Below are 19,465 nucleotides of genomic sequence, written 5' to 3'. Positions count from 1 at the left end.
GATAACAGTGAATACAGCCATATTCTGATCAGAAAAATTGGAAAGATTTCAGAAACTCTTTGAGTGGGAGGCTTTTTCTGCTTCAACTAGTTCACTTCAAAATCCCCCTGAAGGCGAAACTTGCATTTGCTCTGGGCCATTGCATTCAGCATAGTAACTATGGAATTATTCAACTACAGACCTCCAGTAGATACCAAGTGAAAGTCTTATCAAGCGGATTAATCAAACAGGTTGTCACTTTGCGGTCACGCGCCTGTGACAGTAACAATGGAATTAGACTGCGTGAACCATCTTGATCTTTTATAGTCTTCGATTTTACCCTGAGAACCGCCTGTCATTATTTTGTTGAATTCAAGGTGGCGACAAAAACTCTAAATATAATCCATTCTAATTAAGTAAATGCAATTTGTAGCAAAACTACTCTCTATCATGGTTAGGCTGTGAATTTGTATTCACGTAGGTTTTAAATGGATAATGGATAATCGCCTTTGCTTTGCGCCTCCGGAACCGTTCATGATCCTTCGCGTGTTTCTCGCCGAGCTGTTTAGGGAGCGGACATACCGCCCGGTGAATGTTGAATGCTGCTGATGTGATAAAAGATGTATTTTTATTCATTTAGGTCGGCAAATGTATTTTCACTGCGGAGATGAAGCGATCGGGATGTTGTTAAATGTAAAGGACTGTTGGAGCTGCCAGAGGAGCTTTTTATGATGTAATTGTTGTTAGGAGAATGAATCATCGGCACGCTAACAAGCACGTTAGCTTGACGTTAACGTCACCGAATTCAATTTCTAATTAAAAAGAAAAACCTTTCTTGATGAACCAGCGGGAGTTGTTTTGGTGCATCTCCATCCTGCTACAGGGCCTGTGATATTAAACTGCGCACAGTAAGTAAAAAAAAAAATGTCCTTGTCAATATGTGTCACGTTGTGGATGTGATGGAGCTTCTGGCTGAGTGTCACTGTTCCTTTATCAGCATAAACCAACACAATGAGACCATTTGTATTCTTGGAATTAAGCAGATGTGAAAACCTTATGAATCAGAAGCATTTGAAGTGCTTTAAGCCATTATACCAGCCTGTAACGTGCTAAGAACACAGCAGCTAGAATGGCAAAGTATCATGACATTCAACTGAGTTATTGTGGATGATTTAATATTTTTCAAGTTACTCAGGAATGTTGAATGATATGGTCACCTTTTGAAGATGCTTTTTTCCACATAGTGTTGAAGTCTCTATTCTAAGAAAAATAAACTCAACTAATCATACTTTTTTATCCCCTCAGGGACCCACAGTGACAATCTGTCAACTGTGGGAATTGAATCAGGGAACATCAGATCCCATGTCTGCTTCTTCCATCTCAATAAACTAAGACTAAATAATAATAATACAACTAATAAACTGTATTCAAATCTTTACACCATCACAATTTCTCAAATGCTGTTCCTTCTGAATCGTCTTTTCTTTTCATTCTTTTGAGGAATGCCTAATGCCAGTGTGAGGCCGAAGCACAGCAGGAGAGCCCGGAGGCGACGCAGGGTTGACCCTGCAAGGAACGAGCTGGTCTCCAGTTCTCTAGAAAGTGCCCAGCAATGTCTGCTTAACCAAGACTACGGGACTGCGTTTGTACACTACCTCCTCGTCCTCAACCTTGCACCTGTGTTTAAGGACTTAGCACGGGTAATAACAGTTTACGCTACCGTGTTTACATGCGCGAGTCTATTTTCGGTGTTATGGCTGCAGATTTTGAAGATATCTAGTGATGTTTTGTTTTTTTTGCTGTGCAGGAGTCCTTCAGGTTCACTCTCTTCAAATGGACGGAAGAGCTGGACTCTGTAGGTCGTATTCAGGACCTGTTCGACTGCTACCAGCAAGCCACGGAGCTTTTTCCTGCAGACGAAGTCATCCTAAATAGCATGGGTGAACACCTGTTCAGGTGCTTTCTGCTGTACAAATGTTAGCACTGCGTGTGAGATGCCTGTGCATGTCCCCCTGTGTTAGAAATGGGGACTGTGATGTTTTACATCACGTTTTTACTTTCCATTCACCTTCCAGGATGGGGTTCAGAGATGAAGCCGCAGGTCATTTCCACAAAGCCTTGAAGCTGAAACCGGACTATCCCGAAGCCAGAGAGAACTTCTACCGCGTGGCCAACTGGCTGGTGGAGCGCTGGCATTTCCTCATGCTCAACGACCACGGGAGGAACCGGAAGTACCAGCAAGCCATTCAGAAGGCCGTCCAAAGTGGCTGCAACACTGTATTAGACATAGGTACTGGCACTGGAATCCTTGGGTGAGATATTTTCCATCAGAATTTGGAATACTTGTCCTTTTATGCGTTAGAAAGTCGACCCTTCAAAACAAACCCCACAGCCACTAGCGGATGTGAGTGAACCCCTTCTTGATTTTCCATTTCTCTGTGTTTAGTATGTGTGCTAAGAAGGCAGGGGCCGCGGAGGTGTACGCCTGTGAGCTCTCCAAAACCATGTATGAATTGGCCTGCGAGGTGGTCAACGCTAATGGGATGGGAGACAGCATCAAGATCCTCCATATGAAATCTCTGGAGATGGAAGTGCCAAAGGACATCCCACACAGGTTCAGTTTATACCTAAAATTATAATTTTATTTTTTTTAAATAAACGTATTGTTGTAATGTCGTCAGTGGGCTCTAAAAGGCATTTTGCTTTTTTTTGTTTTGTTAAGAGTATCTTTGGTGGTTACGGAGACAGTAGATGCAGGATTGTTCGGAGAGGGCATCATAGAGAGTCTCATTCATGCCTGGCACCACCTTCTGCTGCCTCCACAGGTAAATAAACACAAGCACAAGACGGGAAATGTGACCTCACTGCAAGCACATAAACACTTCACCTCTGTTTTACTCATTCACACACCCACACACCGATGCGATGAGAGTTCAGTGAGTTCTGAAAAACATGTGAGTGCTCCATTTGCAAAATAATGACTCAGAATAGGATTTAGTTGTAGCCAGCTTCCCGTTATATGTGAAGGATTTCTTTTTCTTTTTTAAAATTTTGCACCTTGCTGCCACCTTCTGGATATGCAGCTGGGAATGAAGACGAAAAGGGTCTTACTCCAGGATTTGAGCTCAAAGGCTTTTAAGGATACTTGGTATTGGATACAAACATCATACTTGACCATCCCTGTTCACACACAGGAAGTGCACAAATCCACCTTGATGTGCTGTCATGGGCATATCTGAAATACGAGTATTTTATGTACGTTTCATGAACTGCAGAGAGGCGAGAATGAATTTGGGGAACAGTCCGCCACAGGCAGGGTCATCCCTGCCGGAGCTACTGTGTTCGGCATGGCTCTCGAGTGCCTTGAGATCCGCCGCCACCACAGGTGAGCCCTCTGACGGTTCCTTTCCTCCTTTCATATGACATGTTAGAGAAAGTCTGTGGTCACATGTCGAGAAGCTGCAGTATAAAATGTCTGAATCTGATATATTGTGGTGGTGTTTTTTTTTTTTTTTGTTTTTTTTTGGTCAGGCCCTGTGTATCAGAGGTGGGCGGTGTGTCCATGGCTGCAGCCGGAGAACTCCACAGCCCAGTGAGCTGTAGCTCGGAGCCGGATGACTCCATGGAGCCGTACACCACAGAAAGACTCAGCAGGCTGCCGGGAGGATATAAAGCTCTCACAGAGCCGTTCACCGCCCTCAACATAGATTTCAACAATGTGCAGGTGAACAGCTGTGAAGAAGATAAACTGTCTGCTTAGAATATAACCCGTCACCTGAGAAACTGTAGAAACATACTTCAAATAATCTTCAAAATAGTAGCAGAATTATTATCTAAACTGAAGATTAAAAATGTTGTCATCATACAGAGTGATCTAAGAAGGATATGAGTTTAGCACCCGAAGAGTTTCCTGTTAGTCACTTAAACTCGAACATAAGCGACATCAGCCACTGTAAATACAGACAACATGTTGATATGCATCACAAACCATATTTATCCATACACATAGTAGGGACATGTGTGTACATGTTTATTGTTGTGCTTTACAGTATGAATCAGGGAGACCAGAGAAAACAGGACTGTAGCTGCATTGTGAGAGTGGATCGACTTTTCTAGACATGAAAGTCCACAATTCCACATTTTCCACCTTTATGGGTCAAAATGTCTTTGTGCAAGACACTGAACAAGTTTCTTCCCGTAGCTATTGCCTCGGGGCTTCACCATGGGTGTGTGAATGTGAAATGTAAAATATCCACTTACTGACATCTGTTGGGATTTTCTTTTATAGCCCTGAAATACCACGTTACATCAAAATCTTTTTTTTTTTTAATAGCATTTACCCTCAAAGTCTTTTTATACACAATATGGCAGACTTTTATTTTATTTTTCCTGTTTCAAATACTTCTCGTGCAAATTTATGTGATTTTGAACTATTTTTCAATTATTTACCCACAACAGAGTGTTTTTCATGGTATGCTTGTGTTTCAGCTGGTTGTGAAGACACCCGTTTTAAGACTTTGAAATTGAATCACTGATTTACAGCCAGTCAGACTGTCGACGCATCCGGGGAAATGTATGAACAGATTATGTGCTAATAATTATGGACGCGGCCATAAACAAGTTGTGAAAAATAAAAAGTGACTGACTGCAGCGTATTGGTCACCTGTAGGAACTGGAGGGTCTGAGCTCCCGGGAGGCTCAGGAGATCCGTCTGCCCGTCACTCAGGAGGGGCAGCTGGACGCTCTGGCCGTGTGGTTCCAGCTCCACCTGGACGAGGAGAGCAGCTTGTCGACTGGACCTCAGGAGGACACCTGCTGGGAGCAAGCCATCTACCCCGTCCACAGCACCGAGGGTAAGATACGAAGGGACACGCGGGAGGCGTCTTCGTCATTACTTTTTGCTTCACGGTATTTTCACACCTGCCGCAAAGTGTTTGCATATTACTGTAATTTTAGTTTGAAGTCCGCGGCTGATCTAAGCGCTCGTTCACACTGCAGGGAAATGCGACCCAATTCAGATCTTTGTTTTTGCTTACAAATGACCCATATCTGACCTGTTTTGAGCTCCAATTCCATTTCTTTTCACACGAGCCGCTCTGCCAAAATGTTAAAAGCTGTTCTCTATTTTTCCCTTCATTCTCCTTCTTTCCCTCTTCATGTTGTCTAGATTTTGTTGGCTCGTATTTAACAACCAGTTGAAAATGGATCTACACGTGCTGACCTGTGTTGCCAGATATACAAGCCCTCTTACCTTTTGACTTGGTTTATTTTGGGCATTTGTGTATTTATGGCTTGTTCTTTATTACACATATACCGTAATAGTTTTATGGTTTTAACGTGATTTCTAGACAAGCTGAGAATCGTGCTGATTTTTATCGAGGTGTGTGGGTCTTTATGTTGTTTGGGCTGGAAACGGTGAGTCAATCATCGCGACCTAAAGTCCAAAACAAATCAGATCCCAGCAAATAGAACATAAGTCATCAAGACCTGCAGTGGAAACATTTCGCTTTGGTTCATTAGCTGCTTGGTTGCTTATCTTCATCATGCATTTCTTTTTTACATCAGATGAGGGCAGTGTGATGTTTAGGCTTCTGCATAGGATCAGTAGTATTAGCTGATAATCTTACATTTCTAAGAATTGCAAACTTTGCATGATAATATTTCCCTAAACTTCTGAAATCAACACTAGTGTAAATTTGCATTACATTAACTAGTATTTCAAGACCTACTTTACTGAAACCCATCAAAGAAATTGCATATTGTCCCAAAAGCATATAATATGAGTGTTATGAGCTTTAATGGCCTTCAATGAAGATTCATTTCCGAAGCCTAACTGGACACATGCTTCCAGTAAAACTGTCAAAAAGTTTAAATTAATGTGGGAGTATTCACTTAAGTTGGGCAAAGTTCTAAAAAAGCCCTAACCGCGCTGTCATCCCGGTCACTGAGCTTAATAGTCGCTGACGTTGGATGACATGTTCCAGTTGGCGTAGCCGTACATCATCTTTCAGACGGGGCTCAGAAGCGTCTCGCCGCGCCGCTAATTGGCGAGGGCAGCGTCGAGGGAGCCAGCACCTTTCCCGCTGATCGCCGACATCCGTTTCCCTGCCACCGTGACGTGTGCGCCGTGATCGCCTCTGACACCCTTTAGTGTTCATGAAATTCTTATAAGCGATGAATATGCATTTTTCCCAAATGCCTCTGATGATCTGTGTGCTGACATGGAGACACGAACAGATGTTATTCCTGGAGGAATCTTCGCACTGCCTGGTCCCCTGAATCTCATTTCTCCGTTGGATCCGCGCTCCTCTTCTCTCTGCTGCACACATTTCGCTTTCCTCTGCAGGACGTCTTCCACACAATCCTAAAAAATGTTATTTCATTAAGTGTCACAACAGATTTGCCAGTTTACAGATCCTCTTCAATTATAACTATATAGACTCTCCTGCTCCTATTTACATTGATTTTGTTTTTGTACCATTATTAGTTTCTTACATCCTTATATTTATAATGCGTGTCTGAGTTTAGATTTCTATTTTTACCAATAATAAGAATATTTCCTATTACTCTGGCCCTCGCCCTAACAACAAAAGAAATCAAGAACTTAATTATTCATCGTCACCTTCATAAAACATGACTCCTAATAGTAGTTGTCGGTGTCCTGCTCTCCTTACCACAAATGATATACAAGGGAACAAAAGGATTAAAAATAATACATGGATCTCTCTTTTCACCAAGCTGTCCCTTTCATATTTACCACCCAGAAAGTTTTGCTCACGCTCAGCAAGCGCCCCCAGTTTGTCAAAGTGTTGATTTCAGTATTTGAAATTCTTTAATAATTGATAATATTAACATGTTGTATTGACTGTATGATGCTTTGATTGTCTTATTGTGGCTCATTCCGGCCATGCCCCCCCTGCCGTCTCTCCAGGTTTTGTCCTGCAGCTGCGAGACGAGCTGATTGTGGAGGTCTCCTGCCGAGACGCCTTCCTCAGGCTCTGCAGTGTTGCTGTGCTGAGAGACGGGCAGAAAATCCTTCTGGACAAGCGTGTGGATCCGCTGCACTCTGGAAACCTCGCCTCCAACCCCGAGGCGGAACTGTGCAGCGCGTTAGCGTGTCTTCAGACCGATCAGAGTCGAACCAAAGACTTCTGCGTGCTGGAATGTGCCGAAATGGCGCTCCTGAACAACCATTATTACCATCAGAGTTTCTGCACCGCGTTGGCCAAACTCATCTCCCAGCTGAAGGTTAGAAGCCAGAGCCAAAGCCAGAGCCGAGAGTCTCAGCCGGACGCCGCCGGCTGCGGCAGCCTGTACTACGTGCTGGACGTGTCGGAAGGCTTCTCCCTGCTCTCCCTCCTCGCTGCCAGCCAGGGTCACGTGAAAGCCTACAGCTCAGTGGAAAAGAGCAAGCAGCAGGAAGTGCTGAAGAGACTGGCTCAGTCCATCGGTATCTCAGAGAAGCATCTGGAGTTCTGGCTCAACCACATGGAGGATGAGCAGGGGATGCTGAAGAGGCCGTCCAGGGAGAAGCTGTGGAGCGCCATCATCCTGGACTGTGTGGAAACGTGTGGCCTCATCAGACAGAAGTTGATGGAGAAAGCTTCACTGGCCAGGTAGAGAGAAGCCGGCAGGGCGTAGTATAGATGAAAACCCAATAGCCTTTTGTTTGTCTTCTACTTTCCGTTTAAACTTCACTCTTCGCCCCAGATGCCTGTTGGAAGACGGAGGACAGATATTCCCTCAGAAGATTGTTGTGTATGGTATGTTGGTGGAGTCGGACATCTTACTCCTGGAGAGCGCTGTCCAGGGTCAGCAGCCAACACTGGGATTCAACATCGCTCCTTTCATCAACCAGTTCACCGTGAGTATACCCGTTGATTTATTTACTATGTTCACTCCGAGTGTGACTCGAATACCAGCCACTGCAGAGCCACCAGACGAATCGCTTACAATCTGCAAAGCAGATGAACATTTGTCCCGTCCATCAATTTAAATATGCGTTTAAATCAAACTTATGAAAAGGTCGATTCTTACTGGTTAAAAACGTGAAGAGCCCGGTTTCTACGTCGTGATGCTTTTCTTCTTCTCTGGTCAGTGTTGGTTTTGGGTGATAGCGCCCCCAAACGAGCAGCAGTTGTAACTGCGTGTCGTAGTCCAGGCGGTTTGTCTGCTCTCAATCGTGCAGTGTGAAAGCAAAGCTTTACCAAATGAAGGTGTGACAATATAAAAACGTGGATTTCCTCCTTTATTGAAAAATAGATCCTCGATTTGTTTTGTCTCTAAACTACACACTTTGGAGACAGAACAAATCGAGGATCTATTTTTCTGGGAACATTTCATGGCCACTGTCGGTGCTCTTATACACAAGAGGAGGGTGAGTGAAGGAGTTCCGTTCTGCACTGCTGGATGCAACTCATTTCTCCTCAAATTTCCTTTAAATTTCACCAAACCCAGGATCGCTTCACAGGGTATGGCACTGAAGTCATATTGTGAGGGTGAAACTTCTCCAGCCTTCATAACAGGCGTTGCGAAATCCTCCTTTTGTACATCTCCAGCCGCTCATATCTCCTATTCTGTCTCATGTTCCTGATGCAACAGTCAATATTGACAGTTTTCACATACGCTATTCTGTGTTTGTGAGCTTGCGTCATTCACATTTAACGATTGTATATGAGGTGCAAATGTGTTGCCCTGGGTGTTGTTAAATATGACAGACACATGGTGCAATACTATAAAACCATCATCGCAGATGAACTTTAACTTGCTGAAGCTAATCAGACAGGCTGTGTCCAGCTTTGTTTTGTACCGAGTCGGGTTTTCTTTTGTTGGAACAAGTATTTTCAGTCTGAGTTTTAAGGTCCAGGAGTGTGTTTCCCCGCTCTCCTCTTTGATGTGAGCTTTCCAGCTGCGTTAAAGAAGCAGAGAAATCCCTTTGAATTCGGTTTTTTTTGTTGTTTTTTGTTTTTTCTTCTTCATTTGGGCTGGAAATGATCTTTATTTCTTCCTCCCTCGTTCTCTTCTCCAGCATCATGCTTGTGCTCTAATTTCACCGGCGTCTCGCGGGACGGTCGTTTGTTTTAACAGATGCCGTCTTTGAAGCCCTCGGTGGAGGGCACTTCCTCGCACAACTGTCACACGCGGCACAACACGCAGCCCGGCCCAAAAGACATTCCTACCTGAATCCATCAGCACACATTACATCAAGCACATCAAACAGGGGGCTCTGAGGTCTGCACAACTGTGACAGGGAGGAGGAGCGCTTCTTTTGTTCCGCAGTAAAGTGAGACTTTTCTGTGTGCGTCGCCTCTTTTGTTTCACCGTTCGGCTTTCAAGTCTGCGGCCCCACGGCCAGTTCACCCCCACATGTCAAGTTTGAGACGGAGGATTTGTTTCGGAGGGTTTCACTGTGAATAAGTGGTCACCTCCGAGCGCTGTGGAATAAAAACACATCTGGATATATATGGAAAATGGCTTGAAACTAACAGAAGCTCTCATTCGTTTGTGGTCCATTTGTCGCTGATCTTGTTTAGACTAATCTTTTACAGTGTCGTGTTTAAAATACGGGGTTAAAACAGGTAAGTTATTGAAAGTATAGACTATTTTCTTTGGTCAAAACCTAATTAATTCAGAGGAAAAAAAGCTAATTTGTTGATTTCATGAAAATGTACAGTATGTGGAATTAATTTCGAAAAATGAGTTCATCCAAAAGTAGAGCAAAGTCTCTTATGTGAATGCTGTTTCAGTGAATACTTAATTTCACGTATCAATTTTTACAATATATAAGAACCTCCATACATCTTCTCTAGTTTCTTTATCCAAATGAGGAAATTAAATTTATGCGATGCTGCAGCTGATTCACTGGTACAATGCAGGGCAAACACGGAGATTATCAAATATTTTCACTTTCAAATGTAAATATTTCATTTTTAGTTGTCATATATTAATGTTGTATTTTGTGATTATTTCTGACGTCCACAAAAGGTTAACCTGGACTCAGGGGGAAAAAAAATGTTTAAAGTTCACCGCCAAAATTTAATGGAATCTCCCCTGGCCTAATATCTATCTGTGGTGAAAATTTCTATTAAATCCGTGCAGTAGTTTTGACATAATCTTGCTAACAGACATACAGACAGACCAAGAAATATATGCAGATGATTTTATTACGTCTGCAAAGAACGTGGAAAAATAAATACATTTGAAGTAAAGTGTAAGTTTTAGCATTGTTTTTGTCATTTTTGAGAAAATAAGTCCTTCAGTGTACATATAAGGATTATTTTTTTTTGGTCCAAAAAAAGACTCATGAGCCAAAATAAGTAATGTTTTTAATTTAAAGGATAATAAATCATGTTTTTCTTCTTTCAATGACGATGTCTTTTTTTCCCCAAAACCTCACCAGCACTGCTGTCATGTTGTTGTTGCTGTGTAGGTGCCAGTCCACGTGTTTCTGGACTTTTCCATGCTGGAGTGCAGACATCTCAGTGAGTCTGTGGAGCTCTTTGTTCTTGACCTCATGGACACCAACGCAAACTACACTCACAGAGAAGTCCGGGTAAGACACTCGGGTTGATACACGTAGCGTGATGTGGTGGAACGGGCAATAAAAATGGATCAAGTTTGAATTCATGCACTGACTTTGCCAGTTTGGTTCAAAAAGTCACCGGAACCATCACCTTTGTGTAAATGTCTAACTTTGCTTTTAGGGTCCTGGAGTTTAGAAACGGGATCTGTAGCACTGTATTGACCCCAACAAATCCTAAAGCATAGCTCTCTAAGGTAGTTACCAAGTAATCTAAGAAAAGTCAGTCTTATTTCAAAATGAGGGATCTAGTTTATTCCCAAACCCATGAATAGATAAGTTCTTTTAAATTACATATTTTTTGTGCTGTTTCTATGATTTTATTTAACACGAAATGGCATGAGTGGGTCATGCTGGCGATGGACAACTAATATCCAAATGTTTAAAGGGATTTAAAAAAATAAAAATAAAATTTCAGTTATTAACATCCATCTTTCTACCACTTTATCCCTGGAGGTTTAAGAGAATGCCAGATGATTATGGCACAAGGCAGTCTGCATCGATGGCCAGTTCATCGCAGGGCACATATGTAAACTCGCCAACTAACCAAAATGTGTCATAGACAACCGGGAGGAACCCACACATCCACTCTGCACAGAAAGGCTCTAAGCCTGGACTCCATGCAGCTACTATGTTTTCTATGATCCGAATCATCTGTATGATGGGGCACAAACAAAATAATAATAATAATCAGATAAATTGATTTTTGCCTGTACGATAAAACATTTTTTTGATTCAACAGTAAAACATGGCTCCTCAATACCGAAAGTAATCCCAATGTGCCTCTTTTCCACCATCGTCGATCACTGATCCTTGTGTCACAGGTCCAGGCTACGTCTGCTGGCCAAATAACTGCAGTCCCCTTCTGGTACCAAATCTACCTGGACCACGAGATCAGCGTCAGCACCCTCAGCCCCAACTCTCACTGGAAGCAGGCGGCCGTGGTTCTGCAGCAGCCTCTGGACGTGCGAGCCGGAGAATGGGTCCGCCTCGCCGTCAAGCTTCACAAAAGCACCATCTCTATCACGGCCCATATAGAAGACACACGGGGGCCAATGGAGTAATAACGTCTTACAGTCCAGTGTTAGTTTTTATCCTGTGTGAGGGGGGGCATTTGGACTGTTGGGGGATCTGTATCTTTTACAGATTTCTATTCTCTAGTGTTATTTTTGCATAAACCCAACATCTCACAGAATTTGCTTATAAGAGTGTCTGTTCAATATAGATCTTGCTGACCCCTGCGTGAGAAAATACATTTCATTCATGGATATTTGTAACAATGGACTTTAGAGTTATTGGGAAGCTGTGCTCTGAGACTACAAATAGAACTTGTACTCGTATAAGCATTTTGAACTGTATGATATGCACGTTATTATTCCTTTTGTTATGGACAGTCAAGTTGTAACGATCTTAATGAAAGCTCCAGCAATTCTTTTTTTTTTTTTAAATACAAGAAATAGCACAAGTTAATCAGATTTATTGACAAGGCTGCTGGACATGAAATTAAATCAAAATGTGGAACAATTACATCTTTTAAAATGCCATCCTGTCCGGTTCACTTTGAAAAATAAAAACATAAGGCAGTGCAACATGATGCTGTTGACTTGATGCATTTACCTGTTGGACACAAACTGACATCCTAAACTAAACATTAATATCCATACCCCTGAACAAATCCCTGAAAGAAACAATGGAATAAAGTAAAACTTGGTAGAGTCCACGATGAAGAAAATAAATGGCGTCGGTTGAAAAGCTGCACAGTTCCACCTTAAAGGGGAAAACTGATCTCCATACTGACTCCACAACAAAGAACAAGGCAGCTGAGAAGACTGCTGATGAAATTCCTATTCGACGGTACACAGGGCATCTGGAAAGCATTCACAGTGCTTCACTTTGTTTTTTTAAATACATTTTTAAAAAGCTCAAACTTTTTTCACGTCATTCTGAGGTGTTGTGTGTACAATTTTGAGGGAAAAATTTATTACATTTTGAAATAAGGCTGCAACATAAAATGTGGAAAAAGTGAAACGCTGTGAATACTTTCTGGATGCAGGGAAACCGTTGGTGTTAAAGCAGATAAACTCACTATAATGTGCCGATTGTACAGTTTCAGACGGAATTATTTTAAATTCTCTGATATTCTTCACTGATAACGTAGTGATGTTACATGTCACATAGGATGCCACTTTCAACCTCATTTTTCCCAGTCTTAACAGTTTACCTCGCACAAAACATTTGCACCCTGCTTTAAGTTTTTTTTTTTTATTCCTACCAGAAATAAATGACATCACCAAACGAGGACGAAACATTTCTTAACATCCTATGTGCTTTTAGTTTTGTAGGCCTTCCATCATGACGACTGCTCTAACAAGACGGCATCCAAAGTCTCCCAAAATAAGGACTTAAACTATTGGCTATTTCTCATTTGTCACATTGGGATCATGACATTAGCGACACAATGCGTGAATAAAAATCACTTTGTGTCACTCGATGCTTCACCAGGAGTCATGGGCTCTCTACCAGCACAGAGACGGACTCCCTTTGTGGAAGGGTGCGCTTGTCAGGATACATAGCAGTCCCATCGCGCTCCATCTATTTATAGCTGATTTGATGACAACTTACTGAGCCACACATCTTTCCACGCAAGACTGGACGATGTATAATTGACATTACGTCATAATATGAGAATACATTGTAATAAACTGATACGGTGCGTGCTTTCTTGCCTTACCGTAAACCAAAGATTATTGGCTTTTAAGTGTGTTAAATTACCAAAGTCACTCCTATAAAATTGATATAGAAGGAAAACAATTGTGAGTTTCAGTTTTCTCTGTGTCACCCAGCCTGATGTCCAGCACACTATTACTTTCAACGTCTTTCGAGAGCCAGAACTTCACGAAACATTCGTGGAGCTGTCACGGGCAGAGAGGTCCAGCGAGGCTGTAATCGGGTCCTGCCCAACCATACCGGCTAAAGTCTGAGACGCAGGCTGAAGCTAAGTGATCACAATGAGATCTGCCTCCGCTGGTTCTTTGGGTTGGTGGGTCCTTTCTTCCTCCTGGGTGTCCTCGGGCCTGGCCTCGTACCCGTCGTCCCACAGGGCCGAGCTGAGGCCGGCGGGGGCCGACATGGAGTGCGGCGTGAGAGTGTTGCCCAGGCCCTGGTACTGACCATTAGGAGACACCGAGTTGGATGCTGCTTCGACGATGGCGTCTTGAGAAGCGGACGAGAGCAGGCCGGATCGCTCGCCATCGTTTTGTGCCTCGTCAAAGTAGTTATTTCTCGGACGACCCATGACCGTTCTCCCTGTCAGTGTGGAGCAAACAAAAGTATTTTAAAGTTGGAGACTCTGAGGAAACGTTCTATTGCCAGAGTACCAAAGTAGTGGTGGGGGGGGACCTACCGACGTTGCGCACTTGTTCAGAAATGTCAGCTCTGACATCAGATATGTCCCACATCGCCATGAAAGAGTCAAAACAAGACCCTTCCTCAGCCTCCTGGATGTAAGGCTTGTAGGTGAAGCTGAAGTGATGCGCAATGGCTGCCAGAAACATCTCCACACAAATGACAAAATCCTACAGAGGAATAGCAAAAGGTCAGCGTGGACGAATCAAGTTAAACTTTCACGAGGCCACCAGTAAGGTAACTGAAAGAAAGAACTTATCTGTAACTTTGACAATAAAGTAACTGTTACCTGTAATCCAGTGGCTACGGCCTCCACACTCTGCCAGTCCCAGGTGCGTTTCTCTGAGATGATTCCCACTTTCACCAGCAGAGCAATGAACACAGCTTGCCTGCAAAGAGTTTCCACGGACGTCAGTTCGGTCCAAGTGCGACTGCAAACATTTCTAGTTCATGCCGCGGATTGTCGACGTGCTAAGATTTACCAGAAGGAAACGAAGACCACCATTTTGACGCACAGGAATTTGCCGACTGGTTTGATTGGACTCAGCTCCTCTCTCAGAGCCCTGTAGAACAGCACCAGGCAGTACATGGCAAACTGAAGCAGAAGACGACACAGTGAGGAAACCCGCATCAAAATGGGCTTTAGAATTAATGTCACGCTCCTCGCGGGACACAAATTCAATTGTGAAGTAAAAAAAAAACACAGCGCATTTACCAGCTGTGACATGTTGTTGAAGATGACCAAGTACGTCCACGCGTTTGTGGAGCTGAAATTGCCTTCGTCGTAGACTCCGCACAGCTGACAGATTCTAGGAAGACAAAATAAACAAATTGAGCAGGAATCATTACAAACCGCGAAGGAAATGTGACAAGTATCAATAATCAATAGCACAAGATGCAAAGCTCACTCACAAAGCAATTACCGTCGTGACCGGTCTTACGACGGTGTACTGCAAAACTCCCAGTTTGCATCTCAACAGCAGCACCCTGCAGAGGAATTTCATCACCTGAATTAGACGTGAGCAAGTTTTAACAACTTCTTTAACATCAGGGGCGACCCGGATTGGTCACGATGATGACGAGAGAACAAATACATTGACAACATTTAACACTAAACTGCCTGAAAAGCTACTAAATTAGAAAAATCCAACAGAGCTGGCAACTGGAGGAGTTTACAAAACAGATTTAATGAATGAAAATGATGTTAGTGGCCTTTCGGGAGAATCTTTTGGTTCTTTTCTCCACATGAGATTCAGTTTCTCATGTAGCAAAACAACAACTCTGGATTAGATTAGCAGCACGCAGGAATGTCTAACAAATGTTGCCTGACTGGATAATATGAAGCGGCTGACTGTAGGTTTGTTTGCTACGAGATACAACAGTACAGTCCCAACAGAACGGAGGTAACCAAAACAAGTCTGTCACTGCTTCATGTTTGGAGAAGGAATTTTCATGGAATAAGGTTATTTTTTCCTGGAGGTATGAAAAACAGATCTGAAAGAGCATTACTAAAAAAAATTAATATATATATTAATCTGTAAATGTGGGAGACTCAGGGATAAATCAAACTCCAGCCAGTAAAACTGGCAGGAGTGGATCAAATGACTATGCTCAATGATTAGCTTTCATGGTTTTTACAGCGTTGGATAGAAGTTAGCCACAAAGTCTGGCCCTATGAGATTGAGGCAGACTGCGGGAAGCACATATAGATTTCAGGCAGATGATTCATTACTGTAAAAGAGACTTAAAACGTTTCCAAACGGCACGCACTCTCCCATCGGCCACGGCGGGCAGCAGCAGAGAGGGGGCAGGTGCTTCTGCTGCTCCTGGACCTCCAGCATCAACACCAGGCTCGGGTACTGGTTTTCCAGGTAATTGAGCAAGAAGGTCATGAAGTTGTAGATGACGTATGCTTCGTAGCACTCTCTGCACGTGTCCACGTAAATTGCGATGCTTGGGTATTTCAGTGCAATCCACTGAAAAAGGGAAAAGAAAAAAGAAAAAGGCAAATAGGCGTGAGATGGATAAAACTTCAGTTCTGTTAATTGTCTGAAGCCTCAGTTCTGTATCTATAAAGTGACAAAGAACAGACTATGATCTGTAGTGTAGTTGTATGCCTCATATTACAGGACTTACACTGTCCAAGCTGTAGATCGGGACCATCCATAATATCCTAAAAACATACAAAAACAACACAACTGGTTACAAACATGTTTAAGACTCTTATTCATGGCTTAAGTGACTGCTGACAGCTTTACCTAATAATGGGTTTCTGGAGCTCTGGTTGAGTGTAGTGCACCAGATGCTGGAGGATGCCCCATAATGATATGGGAATGGTCATGAAGACGAATATCCCAGCAATGAACCATGCTTTGTTATGCGTGCCAACCTGCCATTACAAGAAAAACAGTGCACACAGTGAACATTTAAGTGATTTCAGTCTTGCGAGGTAATATTTTGGGTATTTGGGTCAATTTGTCCACAATGTATGTGAAGTCACCAGTCGGAGAGGAATTCGACTCTATTTGTCGAGTACAATTGCTTTGTAAAAACACTTCACATCAAATTTGTTTAAGGGAAGAGAACCACAAGTGATGAAACCAAATTCTATCATTATTGTATTTTTTTAAGCAATGTGTGATTAGGCTTTTGTATTGATCAACCAGATAATGTTAAACTGAGCAGCGACAGCCTTACTGTAAGGATGAAAATATATATATATATACGGTACTTATAACTGACTCTAAAAGCAACATATTAAAATCTCCTCTTTTTCAGAGATGAGGACAGAAGAGAACAGGGAGTTCAACTATAATCATGCCGTCAATTATGTTTTTTTAAGAAGCCGATTAAAATATTAAACTTGCACAATAATAATCCCATAATTAGGACATTTCCACATTCTTACAGTGTGTTCACCAGTGACACGTGATTTCTATCCTGTAATTCTTGACATTCTCTCCACATGGTAAGAAAGTCTCCAGTCTGAGTTTGGGTTGGGTCAGGTCTTTCTCTGTAGATTGCATGTTCTTCTTGTGTGTCCAAGTGTCCAGTCTTCTTGTGTTTCACATTAAATTGCATATCGTAAATATGCATGTGTGTTTGCCATTTGATTGCTTGGTCCAGGGCGTACCGTGCCGTCACTCTTGTTCAGCTGGAATTGGCTTCACTCACAATCCTAAGTTGGCAAAGATTGATGGATTTTTTTTATTAAATGCTTAACCCTAACACGTATATCTGACCCGGTGTACCCCGACAATCTACTGAATCATTGCATCAATAGGTTTTATTAGATCCCAGAACCACAATTACATTTATCGCCTCCAAGCAGAACCAAGGCCATACAGTGACCCAGTGAGTAGCGCCTCACGGCACAAATGTTGTGGGTTCAAACACGGAGCCATTCAGTGTGGCGTTTGCATGTTCTCCCAGTTCCCCGTTTCCACCCACAGTCCAAAAACATGCATGTGAAGTGTATTAGTGACCCCAAATTGTCCCTAGGTGTGAGTGTGTGTGGTTTTCCGTCTCTCTGTGTTTGCCTGTGATAGACTGGTGACCTGTCCAGAGCGTACCCCCCTGCGCAGGATAAAGCAGTATAAAAGCTGGATGGAAGCAAGACCAAAACACTGCAAGAGCCATCGAAATAACATTAACCATCTGCATGATAACATCCTTGATCATCACTTCCACTTAAACTTTCATCATAGTATTATCTATTGGTTTCTTGTGGCTCCTAGTTGTTTAAATTTCGATGGTTTTTCTTTTTATTATTTTTTTCAGATATACCTTGAACTTTTAATTTTCCTGTGTTTTGTGTATAAAGTGTTTTTATTGACTCGTGAGTAAAGTGACCTGTAGTATCTGAGGGATCAAACGAAATGAGTTTTGTGAGAGTCTTTAAATTTAATCATCACAGTACAGCTATTAAATGACGCTTGTGAATTCGTAATGAAACACAGCACATTTGTCTTATGACGTGTAACTCAAGTGTTAAGCCAGCCATTGTCAAAACAAAAAGACATATTGATGAGATCAATCTGTGCCTGAACTGACCTCTGACTTCTGCAGCTCCCAGATGCAAAGCGGCAGGACGACAATGAGCAGCAGAATATAGAGCAGGACGACCAGGGGCCTGATCCACCTCCTCCAGTTCCCGCAGGAGCACGGCATGTTGTCATGAAGGCCGGCGGATGATCCGGTGACTGGACAGATTGACCCGGAGGCTTCACGTCGCTAACGCTCGTTTGTTGGGCGTTAGTTTCGCATCGTCCACTCCTTGTCACTACGACCACCGCCGCACAGTTACGTTGTCTGCGTCACCGATGTTGCGTTTCATTCATGAATTCAGAGCTGCCGGAAATTTAACGATTTTATAAAACACACCAAACCGAGGCTGCTAACGTTAGCTTGTCAGCTGATTCACCATGTAAACAATCACATCCGAAGAGCCATGCTGCGTTAATCCTTCACCGTTTCTGGATAAATGGGGCGGATAAATAAGGCTTCACTCCCAAACGACAGTCGATTCTTTAAATAAATGTAAACTAATGAGTCTTTATTCTCGTTTAGCGTCTGTAGACAAAAGTTTTTGAAGAACTAATTGTTGTGTGATGTACTACTTCCGCTCTCTGCGTGACTGTGGTCCCACCCACAAAGTGCAATCTGATTGGTGGATTCAATACATATCTCTAAATTGATGCAGGCAGTCTTGTGACTAGTTTGGTTGGCCGACACTCCAATTTACCACATGGTCTGTGCCTCAGCCAGCAGATGGCAATGTGAATTAACTGCATCGCTTTCTTAAACTACTCCGATCTGCCTTCCTGGACTGCTTCAAACTGTTTTCAGATCATATTTCTGTGGTGTATTGTTTTGAAAATGTTATTCAATCATTGTTGATGAAATGAGAGATAGTCTTTACCACTCCCGCATTCGATCGCCATAAAAAAAAAAAGCCAAGTCAAAATATTGAGGCCATCACTCAAAAAGTCAAAAGCTTTCATTTATTCTTTACCCTGCACATTTACATAGCTTCGATGTTGGGCTTTAGAATCCCGCATTTTTTTTTCATTGAGCTTCACATATTGATATTGATGTGCTATTATTTGTTAGAGTGAATCCTTTCATGCAGACTAACCTAAGCAGTCCAACAATTAAGCTCACATCAACTGATTGGTTGTTTTCCTGTTGCCACTTTTTACACGCACAGTTACAAATGCTGACATCATGTACAAATGATGTAAACAATAGAAATAAGGTCTTGGTACTTTTTAGTAGGGCAGATTTAGTCTGCAGGTAAAATGGTTCAAATTAAAAGTTTTTTGTTCAAGGAACTCCAACAGAAAAGTGCCATAGGAAGACAAAAAAAAGTAAATTCTTAATAATAACTTATAATTTACTGAATTTCTTCTATAGATTCACTTGCATGAAGAAATTTCAGTCATTCAAATAGTACATCTTGTGATTCTAATGCTGATAATATTAGAAAAAAATACTTCTTTT

At 42.4% G+C, this 19,465-nt stretch overlaps 2 protein-coding genes across 3 annotated transcripts; one reads left to right on the top strand and one right to left on the bottom strand.

The window, feature by feature from the left end:
- The first annotated feature begins 384 nt into the window (after positions 1 to 384).
- prmt9 (protein arginine methyltransferase 9) lies at positions 385 to 12,150 on the top strand. Its single transcript, XM_080463949.1, has 13 exons — positions 385 to 887; positions 1,480 to 1,679; positions 1,787 to 1,935; positions 2,055 to 2,291; positions 2,426 to 2,593; positions 2,702 to 2,804; positions 3,255 to 3,364; positions 3,511 to 3,703; positions 4,649 to 4,832; positions 6,911 to 7,595; positions 7,690 to 7,843; positions 10,409 to 10,531; positions 11,383 to 12,150. Exons 2-13 carry the CDS (start codon positions 1,482 to 1,484, stop codon positions 11,620 to 11,622), a joined length of 2,544 nt encoding a protein of 847 aa, XP_080320075.1. The 5' UTR covers positions 385 to 887; positions 1,480 to 1,481; the 3' UTR covers positions 11,623 to 12,150.
- On the bottom strand, positions 12,020 to 18,607 carry tmem184c (transmembrane protein 184C). 2 transcript variants are annotated; one of them, XM_080463951.1, is made up of 10 exons: positions 18,017 to 18,607; positions 16,222 to 16,352; positions 16,100 to 16,136; positions 15,734 to 15,939; positions 14,876 to 14,950; positions 14,679 to 14,772; positions 14,446 to 14,558; positions 14,253 to 14,352; positions 13,962 to 14,133; positions 12,020 to 13,864 (listed from the first exon to the last, which is right to left on the bottom strand). In XM_080463951.1, exons 1-10 carry the CDS (start codon positions 18,131 to 18,133, stop codon positions 13,554 to 13,556), a joined length of 1,356 nt encoding a protein of 451 aa, XP_080320077.1. In that variant the 5' UTR covers positions 18,134 to 18,607; the 3' UTR covers positions 12,020 to 13,553. The 2 variants fall into 2 exon arrangements, with proteins under 2 accessions (XP_080320077.1, XP_080320076.1); XM_080463950.1 differs by having other exon boundaries at positions 14,446 to 14,772; positions 18,017 to 18,590.
- Between the last annotated feature and the right edge of the window lie 858 nt (positions 18,608 to 19,465).

Source organism: Lipophrys pholis, assembly GCF_963383615.2.
Source record: "Lipophrys pholis genome assembly, chromosome: 5".
Taxonomy (NCBI): Eukaryota; Metazoa; Chordata; class Actinopteri; order Blenniiformes; family Blenniidae; genus Lipophrys; species Lipophrys pholis.
Note: the sequence above shows the minus strand (reverse complement) of the source record. Positions and strands in the feature narration are given on the sequence as shown.

Bases quoted from the DNA above. Each gene is read 5' to 3' on its own strand.
- tmem184c (XM_080463950.1), bottom strand. From the start codon at position 18,133: ATGCCGTGCTCCTGCGGGAACTGGAGGAGGTGGATCAGGCCCCTGGTC. The intron at 14,951-15,733 runs GTGCGTGCCGTT...ATTCCTCTGCAG, and splicing joins CCGCCGTGGCCGATGGGAGA to GGTGCTGCTGTTGAGATGCA. The intron at 13,865-13,961 runs GTAGGTCCCCCC...CCACACTGACAG, and splicing joins TGAACAAGTGCGCAACGTCG to GGAGAACGGTCATGGGTCGT.
- prmt9 (XM_080463949.1), top strand. From the start codon at position 1,482: ATGCCTAATGCCAGTGTGAGGCCGAAGCACAGCAGGAGAGCCCGGAGG. The intron at 2,292-2,425 runs GTGAGATATTTT...CTCTGTGTTTAG, and splicing joins ACTGGCACTGGAATCCTTGG to TATGTGTGCTAAGAAGGCAG. The intron at 2,594-2,701 runs GTTCAGTTTATA...TGTTTTGTTAAG, and splicing joins CCAAAGGACATCCCACACAG to AGTATCTTTGGTGGTTACGG.